Source organism: Ammospiza caudacuta, chromosome Z (genome assembly GCF_027887145.1).
Source record: "Ammospiza caudacuta isolate bAmmCau1 chromosome Z, bAmmCau1.pri, whole genome shotgun sequence".
Classification (NCBI taxonomy): domain Eukaryota; kingdom Metazoa; phylum Chordata; class Aves; order Passeriformes; family Passerellidae; genus Ammospiza; species Ammospiza caudacuta.
In genome coordinates this window covers 48,213,489-48,225,527 of record NC_080632.1, presented here as the reverse complement: position 1 = coordinate 48,225,527, position 12,039 = coordinate 48,213,489, and the positions used below count along the sequence as shown (strand labels likewise).

Genomic DNA, 12,039 nt, shown 5'->3' with positions numbered 1-12,039 from the left:
TAGATGAGTCCAGAGAAGGGCAACAGAGCTGGGGAAGGGTCTGGAGCACAAGTCTTGTCAGGAGTGGTTGAGGTAGCTCTGCATGTTTAGCCTGGAGAAAAGGAGACTCGGGGACCTTATTGCTTTTTACAGCTGCCTGAAAAGAGTCTGTAGCCAGGTGGGGGCCAGCTTCTTCACCCAGGCAATCAAGGACAGGACAAGAGGAAATAGCTCAAGTTGCACCTGGAAAGGTTTATTGGATATTAGTAAATATTTTTTTCTCTGAAAGAGTTGTAAATCTTTGAAATGGTTTGCCCAGGGAAATGGTGGATTGATTCAAAAAATGTGTGGATATGGTACTTGAGGACATAGGTTAACAGCTTACTGTTGAACAGGGTGGTGATGCTGGGTTGGTGGTTGTACTTGATAATCTTAGAAGTATTTTCCAACCTTTATGATGCTATGATTCTATGAAATTAAATAATTTCTGTGTACTTGAACAAATGTCTTCTTAGAAATATTTGGATTTTAGTGAAGATTCTTAACTGTACAAACTTTTCTTCAAAATTGGTATTGGAGGAGTTTCTTAAACATGAAGTTATTGCTGATAGTAAAATTAAAAAAAGTTCTGGTCTGTTTTGCTTTCAGAAGAAAGATTCTTTTATCAAAGTGTCAGATTTGAAAACTTTTCATGGATAAGGTTGCTAGGATTTATTTATGTCAGTCTATCAATTACTGGCTAAAAAAGTTGTTCTGTATGTTAACCACATATATTGCAAATGATGACAAATAGGGCAAAGCTTAATAGAATAAGTTGGTTAAGTAAAGTCTGTGAGTCAGTGGGGTAGACTACAATACAATAAACGTTTTAAAGTGCATAGTTGGAGTTTATTATTTTACTTTGGAGTAATACAACAAAAATCTATAATTTACAAATTATATCATTGTCACAGGACAGCATGAAAACATATGTATTGCTGTCATAACCTTAAAGGTAAAAATCAATAATACTAAAAAAATTGCAGTACTGTTCTGTACTAGTAGATAATTCACTATATAACTGCTGAGTACTTTACCCCTTGATAATAGTCTTATGTCTGATTTTTTTACCTCCTTTCTTCAAATTGTATTATTATTATTGTTGTTGTTGTTGTGTTAAAATAATTCCTTTTCCTGTGATTTAAACTGAAATTTTGACATCTGAAATATTATATTCTGCTAAAAATCTTGGCTTCTATTTTAATTTAATTAAATGGCTTTTTGATTTTCCTAGACTGATTTTGCAAGGTTTAGTGGAACTAATGTGGAAACAGACTTTGTGGAGGTACCTTCACAAATGTTTGAAAACTGGGTGTGGGAAAAAGAGCCACTACAACAGATGTCAAGACATTATAAAGATGCAACCCATGTTGGAGACACTCTCCTGGAGAAACTTGCTGCCTCTAGACTTGCTAATACAGGTATATCTGTGTTTTCTCCCCAAAGTACACGTATAAAAGTATGCAATTTAAAAAGCTGACAAACATAAGAAGCCTATTAAATTTCTTCTGTGTGTACACTTACCACTGTCTTTTTGTGTTTATTTGTGTGGGAACCCCACTAAAAAAGGCCATGATGATGACAGGTAGAATTCTTTACTGGAACAGCAGCAGCTCTGATTTTCCAGGCCACCTCCAGAACTAAAATATCCTTCCTATCCATGTAAATTTTAACCTGTAAGCTTTTTTTGTTTAAAACTGGTGGTGTGTGTAGTAGGTGGAGGAGAGTAGTCTGGTGTAGTCAGGTAGTCTCATGTAGTCAGGTGTGGCTTTTGTGTTTTTTTAATCTTAAATGTGGTCCAGAACAGGCACTGTGTAAGACACAGTATAGCTACATGTATTGTCTACATTTGATTTGCATGCAACACTTAGCAGATGTGAAAGTTACTTGCAAATTTACTGAACAGACATAACATATCCCAGACAGCATTGTTGTAGACCTTATACATCTCTCCAGACTGAGACTGTAATCACACGTCATTACCTATCACGTTATTATTATTCTGTCACTCTCACCTCTTTATTCTTGTAATCAGATCTTCCCATTTATGCTGCCAATTCGTCCTTAAGCTACTCCTGTTTATTTCGTACTGCTTTCCTATCCTGAACAAGAAGTCTTTGTCCTTGTGGCTTGCACAGACTCTAGCTCCATAAGGATTTTGTCTGAGTAAAGGTTCATATCTTGTAGCTTCTTAAAAACAGCTTAAATTAAAATTTGCTTTTAAAATATCTGCTTTATTTTAGTTTAGATCTATGAGGAAAGTAATAATCAAAAGAGGGGGCTTAGCATGATAATCCTTTATTAAAACTGTGCTTCCCAACTCTTTGTAAGTGGAGTGATTCAGGTGGAAATTATATAACTCAAAAATTCTAATAATTTAGTATGCATGTTGAGATCTTTGAAGGAAAGATGAAAATCAAACTCCGTCTATTTTGATGCTGGTTAATTAAATGTTTTTACCTGATTAGGCCTTCTAACCCTCCGTCAGATTGTTTTGAGCAAAGTTGACCAGGCACTGCATACAAAGCTGTCTGTTGACCCAGCAGATGAATATGCTAAATATTGTATGGAGACTCTAGGAATTCCTGCCACCCCAGGTATGTAAGTATGAAGCTTTTATGCAGCATGCCCAAATGGTTCAATTTAACATGCCTTTCTTTCTCAGTAATGCTCAGAATACAAAATACAGGGCTGTTCATGGAATAATCTACTTTATAAAGCTGAAATAATTATTTTTAAATTTAGGATGATCTTAATGACCTCTTCTAAAGGAAGATCCTGAAGTTAAATATGTAACTTAGCTTTTTGCAGGATGTATTTTAGAGCGACATGACGTGAATTCCACTTTAGATGTTCTGTCACATCTCTATTGGATGTACAAGTAGCTTAAAAGGGGAAATTGAGTTTCCTTTGTTATCAACAGACTGTGTTCAATAATTTGAGGCATACTCAGACCCTTTATGCTAAAAGTTTCAAAGTAATTGACATAAATTCCTTATTAATTTATTGTTGAAGTACTGTATGCATCAGAGAAATAACTGAATTTGATTTCAATAACTTGATGTTAATCTGCTTTTCAAGGAACAAACATGCCGGCTACTTTTGGACATTTGGCAGGTGGTTATGATGGTCAATACTATGGATACCTGTGGAGTGAAGTTTTTTCTATGGATATCTTTTATAGCTGCTTTAAGCAAGAAGGAATAATGAATCCAAAAGTAGGTGGTGAATACTTTTTGATAAACTCTTCTGTTGCACTTTGTCTCTGAAACCACATTTATTGCCATCACGACCCCTAAGTATAATGTCTCAAGTACTACTACTGTACCTGTTGAGTTCAGATCAAGAGCAAAAAAATGTGTAAAAGTAACTGAGAAAACCATCTTAAAATTTCCAAGACAACTTGAATTTTAATGCAATTCTTACATCACCGTATATTTAATACTGTAATACTTTTGAGATATTGTCTAATGCCTTCCTCTGAATGAAAAAACATTCCTCCATTGCAAGAGCAGATGCATATTCATCTGCTGTGAAACCTGTATGATAGTGGTGCTCTGATTCTTTTAAATTTCCATTACATTCTGGGTACTTGAACTATATGGTCCTTTTATGTAGTTACTATTTAGAAAACTGAATTTATTTTGAGCTTCGAGCTTCCTCTGTCACAATACAGAGTAATGTGAAAGTTGTTTCATCTTCACTTTAAATCCCAGGTCCATTTTGAAGTCCAAATCATTTGCAGGTTCTAGATTTACTGGATCTTTTTTCCCTAGAGTAATTCTCCAGCCTCTTCTGCCTCTGGCAGAGAAAAAGGATAGTTAGTGATGTGGTTAGTAGCCCTGCCAATTCTGGCAATGTTTTTCAGAGATTATAGTATTAGACTTCAGTGGAGGTGCTGCAGATGAGATAGGTGAGTTCTGTCATTTTGGGTTTCCTGATCTTCTTAACTGTGTTCTTGATTCATCTGCCAGCACTAGTGTACAACTGTGTATATTACAAGGATGTGAGTGCCACGCCATTCCACAATGCTACGGGTTGTCTTATCTCTGAAGTATCTTCTGTGTTATCCAAACAAAGATTAAAGAAAGAGAAATCATCAGTTAGAGAAAGGATGTTGGGTTCCCTTTTCCTGCCTATCTGTCATGGGGTAATCCTTCACTGAAGATTTTAAGGATGTTGTGTTTTTGTTATGCTTTATAGAATGTCTTCAGACAAGTTGTGATTATAGCTTCAAAACCAGTGTAAAGCCACAAGAAAAACAATTTCGTTAGAACTAGTCAAATTTCTGCTCTCTTGAGTTCTTCCACTAGATCTAAATTATACTTGTGACATATCCTGGTATATCCTAATTTGGTATTAGGAAAATCTGGAAGGAGGAAATTTGTTTTATCATGAATAGATTTTTAAATATGTAACAAATACAGAAAAGGGGGCAGTGGGCAAGATAAGAAGTACTAACATTGTGCTTTGCTTTCTGTCAGGCTGGGATGAAATACAGAAACCTCATTTTGAAACCTGGAGGATCTTTGGATGGAATGGATATGCTACAAAATTTCTTGGAGCGTAAACCAAGCCAGAGAGCTTTCCTATTGTGTAAGGGATTACGTGTTCAGTGAAGCTATGATTCTTTGGTAATGGCATAAAGTACGGAATCAGCTGGAAATGTCAGTTTATTTCACATTTTAACTATGTATCACTCTAGGGAAACTAGGTCATTTTTTGATGATTTTTGAAATTGTATAAATAAAAATGTGACTTTTAAAACAAAACTTCATACGACTACAAAATTCAACATCAGGGAAAAAAGATCTGAGATGTGCAAAATCTGAGGAAATTGGATGGTAATTTTTAAATTTTTTTATGAAATAATATTAATTAATACTGATCAATATGAGGAGTTAATGCCATGTTTTTCTTTTAAGAGACACATTTAAATTATGCCTTGTGAATTAATTTTAAAACTGAAGGGGATAAAAAGAATATAACCAGCAATAAAGGAAGCAGATTCATTCTTATTCTCTATTCTCTTTTGTATTGATGGTTCACCAGTGTCTCTGATGGATAGGAAGTGTGTTTGATTTTGTCATTGTTTGGATTCAGTCCAGCTGCCTGACAAGTTTCAAGACTGACAACATGCCCCAGATACCTTTACAGCAGAGATGTTTGTGTGGTACTTTTTGACCTAATTCTGATGCAGGTTAAATTTTTGTACCATTTATATACTTACAAAATATAACTAAAAAGGAAAAAATCAGCCAAAATCAGTGACTTTTTCAGTTATTCCAACACTCTTTCTGTTGATAACCACAAATCAGGTCTTCATTTGCCAAATTATATCAACATAGGCATTGAAATATTGTACTTGAGCAATTATAATGGCTTCAGTTGGCTTCTTAAGTATTTTGAGATACAAATAGGAAGGAAGGAAATAAGATATCCTTGATGGGAATTATAAAAGCCAATTCAAAGTTTTCCTGTTCCTTTCCAGTGTGGCATGCAAGAGGTGCTACAAAAAAGTGCAATAGATTTCATTATTTCAGCTATGAGAGTGTGAAAGTAATCAAGGAATTATTCTGCAGTTTTTCTGCAAAATCAGGAAAAAGTAGTCTTACAAGCCAACTCTACACCTTCCAAACAAAGCTGCTAATCCAAGTGCACTTTTCTTGTCTTAGGTATCATATCTTACTGTGGTTTTACTATTACGGCATGACATAAACAGCTTCTAATTTTTATTTCCTAGCTAATACATTTTACATATTTAAACCACAGTTGTAAACATGGTAGGAGTCTATAGTTATTGTTCAACAATGAGACAAGAAGATGTGCCTGGTCAACTCAAAAGACTTGTTTCAGCAAAAGAAAGCATGTAATTCACTTTGGGTCAAAGCTGTCAATTTGTTTTAGGGGGAAAAAACTAAAATTGGGATTGTTCTCAGAATCTGTGAGTGTTTCTCAAAGTGAGAAACTTTAATTTTTGCCCTTTTTTTCTTTTAAAGCATTGAAACTAGGGAGTTAAAAATCAGTTTAATTAGCTTCTGGAATAGAAAATCTGAATGGACTTGCCTTCGAACTGCACCAGTTAGATGTAAGGAATCATAACTATTTTTAGCCAAAGCAGATTAACTCTATAGTCTGACCAGACCACACAATTAAGTCAAATCTAACTGTTATAGTCAGTTACAATTTTAGGCCACAGTCCTGCTGGCCCATGAAAAGCCAATGCGTCGATCACATGTATGAGAACATCTTGAACAGTGATCAGTACAGCCAGAATGGAAAGCTGGGAAAACTGGTGGATACAAGATTATCCCAAAACTTATGAATTTTGCCTAGGTTGATTTCGCTTACATTCTTTTGCTTACAGTATTTTGCCACCTTTTTATACATTTTTTAAATTCTGGTGATCCTGTCTTATTAATATGGTTTTTTTCTTTCACTCTGTAATGATAGCTCCAAAGAATGAAAACATTGTAAAAAACATACTAAGTGATACTTTCTCCAAATGAATCTGCAAATCTAAGCAATAGAACCTTTATTACGAAAAAGACACTGTTTTCATTTTACAGTTGGTAGGCAGATTTCCACATGAGGGAGACCTTTCTCTGCATAAATCAGCAGTCTTGGATCAAGGTAGATAACTGTAACAGTAATTACAGCCAAAAATACATGGTGATAAAAAGTCAAGTGATTTGAACGTTAGATTTAGAACAGTACTGATGGTAATTATGACAATTTAATTGACTTTTTAATTTTCTTACTCTTTAGTATGTGTGCTTGTGTGTTGTACAGTGTTGAATAGCCAAGATACTGAAGTGCAGGAGAATGTCTGCTATTACTCGTGTGTGGAAATGCCTGCATGATTGTACAGTTATGTTAGCAGCAAATGGATATCCATGTGTGTAGGGAGGAAAAAACTAAACCATATTGTAACCACAAATGAAAGTGTTATGTTCTATATCTGTTCCCAAAGAATAAGATTTACTGTAATTTGTTTTTGTAGAAGCCAGTTCCTTCATCAGGCAGTAATTAAGTCAGATCAACCTATGGCTAACACTACACTCAACACAGAAGACTAATGGCTATGTTCTGATATGCTTATGAAAATCTTAATGTGGTAACATATCAAACTTGTCTGCTAAGTTTTATATTGGCTTCTTGGAGCCCTCTGAATTAAATTGGGGTTGGATTAAATGCCTTTTTTTCTTCCAACTAAAACTTACTCTATGATTCTATAAAATTGATGTTCACGTTTTTATTCTAAATACCTGATGTTGGAATGGAAAAGTAACCTGGTTTCTGTTTCTGCGCCTGTCTATAGCAGGTAGAAAACTTTGTATAGGAAAAACTTTCTCTGACACTATTCTAAGACTGTGAAATGGAGAACCCCAATAAAACAGGGAATGCTTCTGCTTTGCAAACATGAGTTGATGACCTTGACATTGCCAGAAACAATCACAAATATGAAATCATGCCAAATCATGTCATAGGTATCTGACAAAGCCTAGCCTATTCTAGAGCTGCTAGACCTAGGCTTCCCCTGAATTAAATTTCAAAACCATGAAAGTCCAAGTTTATTCCAACCCAACTCTAAGTATTCACTATAATAAATGAGGAAGTAATTTGTAGTTTTTGTCTGTAACAAACAGATGGCTTTTAAAGTTAGTATCGTATCTTCTTAAAATTTCACTTAAAATTTTAATAATTAAGGATTATTATTTACTTGTATTAGAAATTCAGATTGGACTTTGGCTTCACAACAAAGGCTTCTCAGGAAAGGCTAATATCAGAGACTCAGGAGAAAGTGCCTATTACCCACTGAGCAAGTGGATAACAGGCAATGGCTTTCAGTTTCTGTTGCTTCATTGTAGAAGAATGGTTTGAGCATGTGGCTGGGTTACAAGATGGCTAAGTGATGGCCTCAGCAGCTGCTACTGCCTACTTGTCTGACAGAGGTCCAACGTTCTGGATTGCCTGCAAGTCACATGGTAATTTTTACATAAATTATAAAAACAGTCTGAGTAAGAGGTTTAAACTTTGCTCTGTGAGATGTGGTGGCTATTAGTTATTATGCTTCTCTCTGAAAAAATGAAATTATATCCAAATACCTTTGGAGGTAGTGCAAGGTAGTTGAGTTAAATGGAGATTCTTGGAGCAGTTTTCTGGAAGCATAAGAGCTGTTTGCATGATAAGTGATCTACTGATAGGGGTTAGAGAGGCTAAACATCAGCTGGTTATGTAGTACCCAAGTCAGTGAAAAAGGAAGGAAAGCAGTTAGGTGGAAGGATGAGATTGGAGAATGATGTTTTGACAATAGTCATAGAAGGGTTGAAGTGGATGTAAGAGGCAGATAACAAGAAGAAGACTAACTTGTTGTATAGTGATTTGTAAAAGGCTGTTTAAATGTTTTTCATTGTTTTATGAATTAGAAACAAGACATGCTTTTCTAGGAATAAATTTCTGTTCTTACTTGCAAGCCAAAGAATATGAGACTATGCACTGGCTTGTTACTTGAGAATTTGACTTCTTCCTGACATCTGGAGATTAATTTTTTTTTCACCACTATTTTCTTCATTAATATATTTTAAATATTAGATTCTCATGGTGGAAGGAAAGAAGTTTTTGGGGAAGTTCAGTTTGTGGGGCATGTGCCAGAAATCCTGTATAGCTAATCATCACTGGCCTGTGTAAAAAGTTTATATGATATTAAAGATGCAGTCCCAAAAAGCAGTCGATCTATTTTAGACCTCATTAAAATAGATAGAGACAAATTAAGTAAATGAATTGGAAGTAAGTGGTTGCCTAGAAACCAAGAATCATGACCTAATTTTGTTCGGTATTGATTAACAGAGAATGGACTTAACCAATACTTGCTTGCTTTATTCTACTGGTGAATTGAAAAGGTTAAAAATCTCAGAGTTAAGAGAACCAAGGAGTATAATTATTGGGGAAAAAAAAAGTGAATGAAAAGTTGTATGTCTTTGAGATTCAATTGGCCAAAATCCCACAATTTCACAACTTAAAAATCTTTGTGAAAAATTCTAAGAACCAATCTCCTCACCAGTAAAAAGAGCATTTAAAAATAAACAAAACAGAAGTGTGTGGTCAGAAGTAGGAAATAGTTATAAAATGAGGAATTGTCAAGTGTTAAAAATTATAAAGACAGCTAAGACTGTCAAGGCAAAGAAAAATGGATGAAAGCATTATAGCAAATAATATATATAACTCAATGTGTTAAGAATAAATAAATACCAGTTGTGTTACAGACCCTTCAATGGATGGAAATGCTAATATGGCAAATGATAACGAAGACAGTTTTAAATTCAGTTCCTCTTCTGCATTTACGAAGAAGTGAGTGATGTAATCATGTCATGTGAGAACAATAGGGTACTTTCCAGTCTATTAAGTGAAGAGCATATTAAGCAATACCTACTAAGAATAATCATTGTGGCATGAGTAGAGTTGGATAATTTGTCCCCTACAAACAAATAAGAATTAATGGTGAGGACATTTTTCCCAGTGCTGTGAATTTTGGGATAATTGGGCATATATCATTGTCCTAAAACACTGCTAATGAGTTGTAGTCTTAAAAACCAAATTGGTGACTATTGGTCTCATAGCTTGAAATCCAACTTCAGTGAAACAGCAGGAAGCATAAATATTGTCCTGTCATTGAAGAGCTAACAGTGAATATAACTTATAGAGTGCAAATGATTTTATGGAAAACAAGATTTTTCAGACAAGCCTCATGTAATCATTCATGACCATTACAAGCCTGTTGAGTGCGATAGTAGAGATTTATGTATTTGATTAAGTTCTTCATATTTTCATTTAAAATAACACTATATGATATGAATAGAGGATTTATAAAATGGATTAGGAACAGCTAACTGTTGGGAGTACTTGTTGGCATAGAATTACCACTGAACAGAGTACAGTGGTCTAAGTGCTTCAGGCATCACACAGAGTTATAAAAATAAAACAATAATATAAAATCACTGGTGATAGAATTTGTAAGGAATTGACCAAAAAAAGCAGTCACGATGAATTGTTTAGATTATTTGAAAACTTCTGGCATTCTTATCTACCATGGGCAAAGGAAGGTGTAGCATGCCTGTAGCAACTAAAATGTAGGTTAAAACTAAAGCTTGGGGGACTGTATTCCATAAATTCTTTACTTCTGAAAGTATCTAGTAGCCAGTTCAATCAGAATTGTTAGGAGAGTTTAGCAAGAAATGGTTAGACAACCTCATGATGGATGAGCATGAAAATATTGTGTAGAAGGAAGTTACTTCTGTATACCATAGCAGTAAAATGGACACGGCATTTACACAAAATTTTGGTGGCCTGCTTTTTAACTGGGGCTAGTATGCCTTGTTATTCCGAATAAACGCAGATGGTTCTAGATGTAGAATAAAGTTAAGCTGTGGAACTCCTTGCCAAGGATGTTTTAGAGGTTCAAAATGAGTTCAAAATAAAAGTCAACACAATCCAGTCTCAGAAGAGAAAGCCAGTGGAGGGTCTTTAACAAAATAAAACCTTTTTCATCTTAGGAAAGACCTTGCAAAGTAGGGGGTGGAAACAAGAAGAATATCCAAGATTTTAACGTGTATTGCAGCCCTATTCACATTTCTTTTAGGTATCTGCTTTTAGCTGCTGCTGGAGATAGGATACTGTTTCAAAGCAGCCTGCTGCTTGATCTAGTAATAAGGCTGGAGAAGGAGCAAAAGGTGACTTTTAGTATCTAGGTGTGATCATAACATACTAAAGAGTCCTTAGTAGGAGAATGTCAACCAGAAACTGAGGCCAATCATTTCAAAGAGAAAACAACCACGTTTTTAACAGTGAAGACAAGTCCCAACTTTGTGAGTAGTTTGTCCCGATAGTTAGTCCGTTCTTAATGTCGTCAAATCAAGACAAGTGAAACCTCTTCTAGGAGGTACACGTTCACCAAACACAATGATTTAGATTCACTATAACTGGGTGAAGCAGAATGGCTTGTAATATACATATCAGATTGATTTCATTTTTCCTTTCAAAATGTTACAATTCCATAAACCATATCTTAGCAAAAACAATTGTTGCATGCTTTTGCAGGGAAGAAGTGTAAAACTACCCAAGGTAATTCAATGTCAAAGACTTAACTGCCTTCCAAACCACTAGTGGAAAGTAAAAGCAAGTGGAAAAAGTACTTTTAAATTAAGCAAACATTTTAACCTGAAATAGCTTTCTTTAGCTGGATGATTGTGGGCTATCCAGACTTTTACAAGAAAACTTAGCAGACAGATGCTTTTCTGCATGACAGAAGATAAACTCATCCTTTGATTTCATGTTGAAGAAGGCCATATTTTTCTCTGTAGAAGGCAGAAACTGAGTTGTACTCCAAAGTTGTTGTTACAAGTAGGATTTTTGAGTAGCCAAAGTTAGCTTTTCTTCATTGTGTTGTCCCCCTTGAACTTCCAGATTTCAGTTAGGCTGACTTCTTAAGATGACTTCTTTTTTGCAGAGCTGATATCTTCTGATTGCTCTCACTGTCAGGCCCAAAACATATCCTCTCTCTTACCTCTCCACTGAAGTGTCGCTGTCCTTGGGAATTTAGTCAACACATTATCTGAGATGTATACTTTAAGTTTGGGAGAAGCAAATACAAATACTTACAAATACAAAGAAATACAAAGAACGGAGCAATTTCTGTTTCTCCCTTTATTAAAGTCTTTATTTGTTAAAAACCACTCATGGTCCAATATTCAGGATAAATTACTACCAAAATCTGACAAAAGATCAGAAATTTAGTCAGATTTTACAGCCACATAATGTATAACATGTTACAAGTATTATTAGTCACAAAAGGTTTTTGCAACTACTTTATTAAATAAACATGAAAGAGATTTGGCCTAAAGCATTAATGAGAAATGTCTCAAAGCACATACTGTGTTTTAGGAGCATGCACTGAGTGGAATACATTTGTATTCCTTGGTAAATTTTTTAAAGTGTGGGTTTGTATTTTAAGCTTAGTCAAGA

The 12,039-nt window shown here is 34.9% G+C and overlaps 1 protein-coding gene across 2 annotated transcripts in view; it reads left to right on the top strand.

Moving 5' to 3' along the window:
• Window positions 1–7,210, top strand: part of NLN (neurolysin) — a 35,510-nt gene extending 28,300 nt beyond the window's left edge. For both annotated transcript variants that reach the window (XM_058823276.1, XM_058823277.1), the window contains exons 10-13: window positions 1,253–1,439; window positions 2,487–2,615; window positions 3,100–3,236; window positions 4,503–7,210. In XM_058823276.1, coding sequence (XP_058679259.1) covers window positions 1,253–1,439; window positions 2,487–2,615; window positions 3,100–3,236; window positions 4,503–4,637 — 588 coding nt within the window. In that variant the 3' untranslated portion in view covers window positions 4,638–7,210. The remainder of the gene's footprint in view (window positions 1–1,252; window positions 1,440–2,486; window positions 2,616–3,099; window positions 3,237–4,502) is intronic.
• Window positions 7,211–12,039: the final 4,829 nt, after the last annotated feature.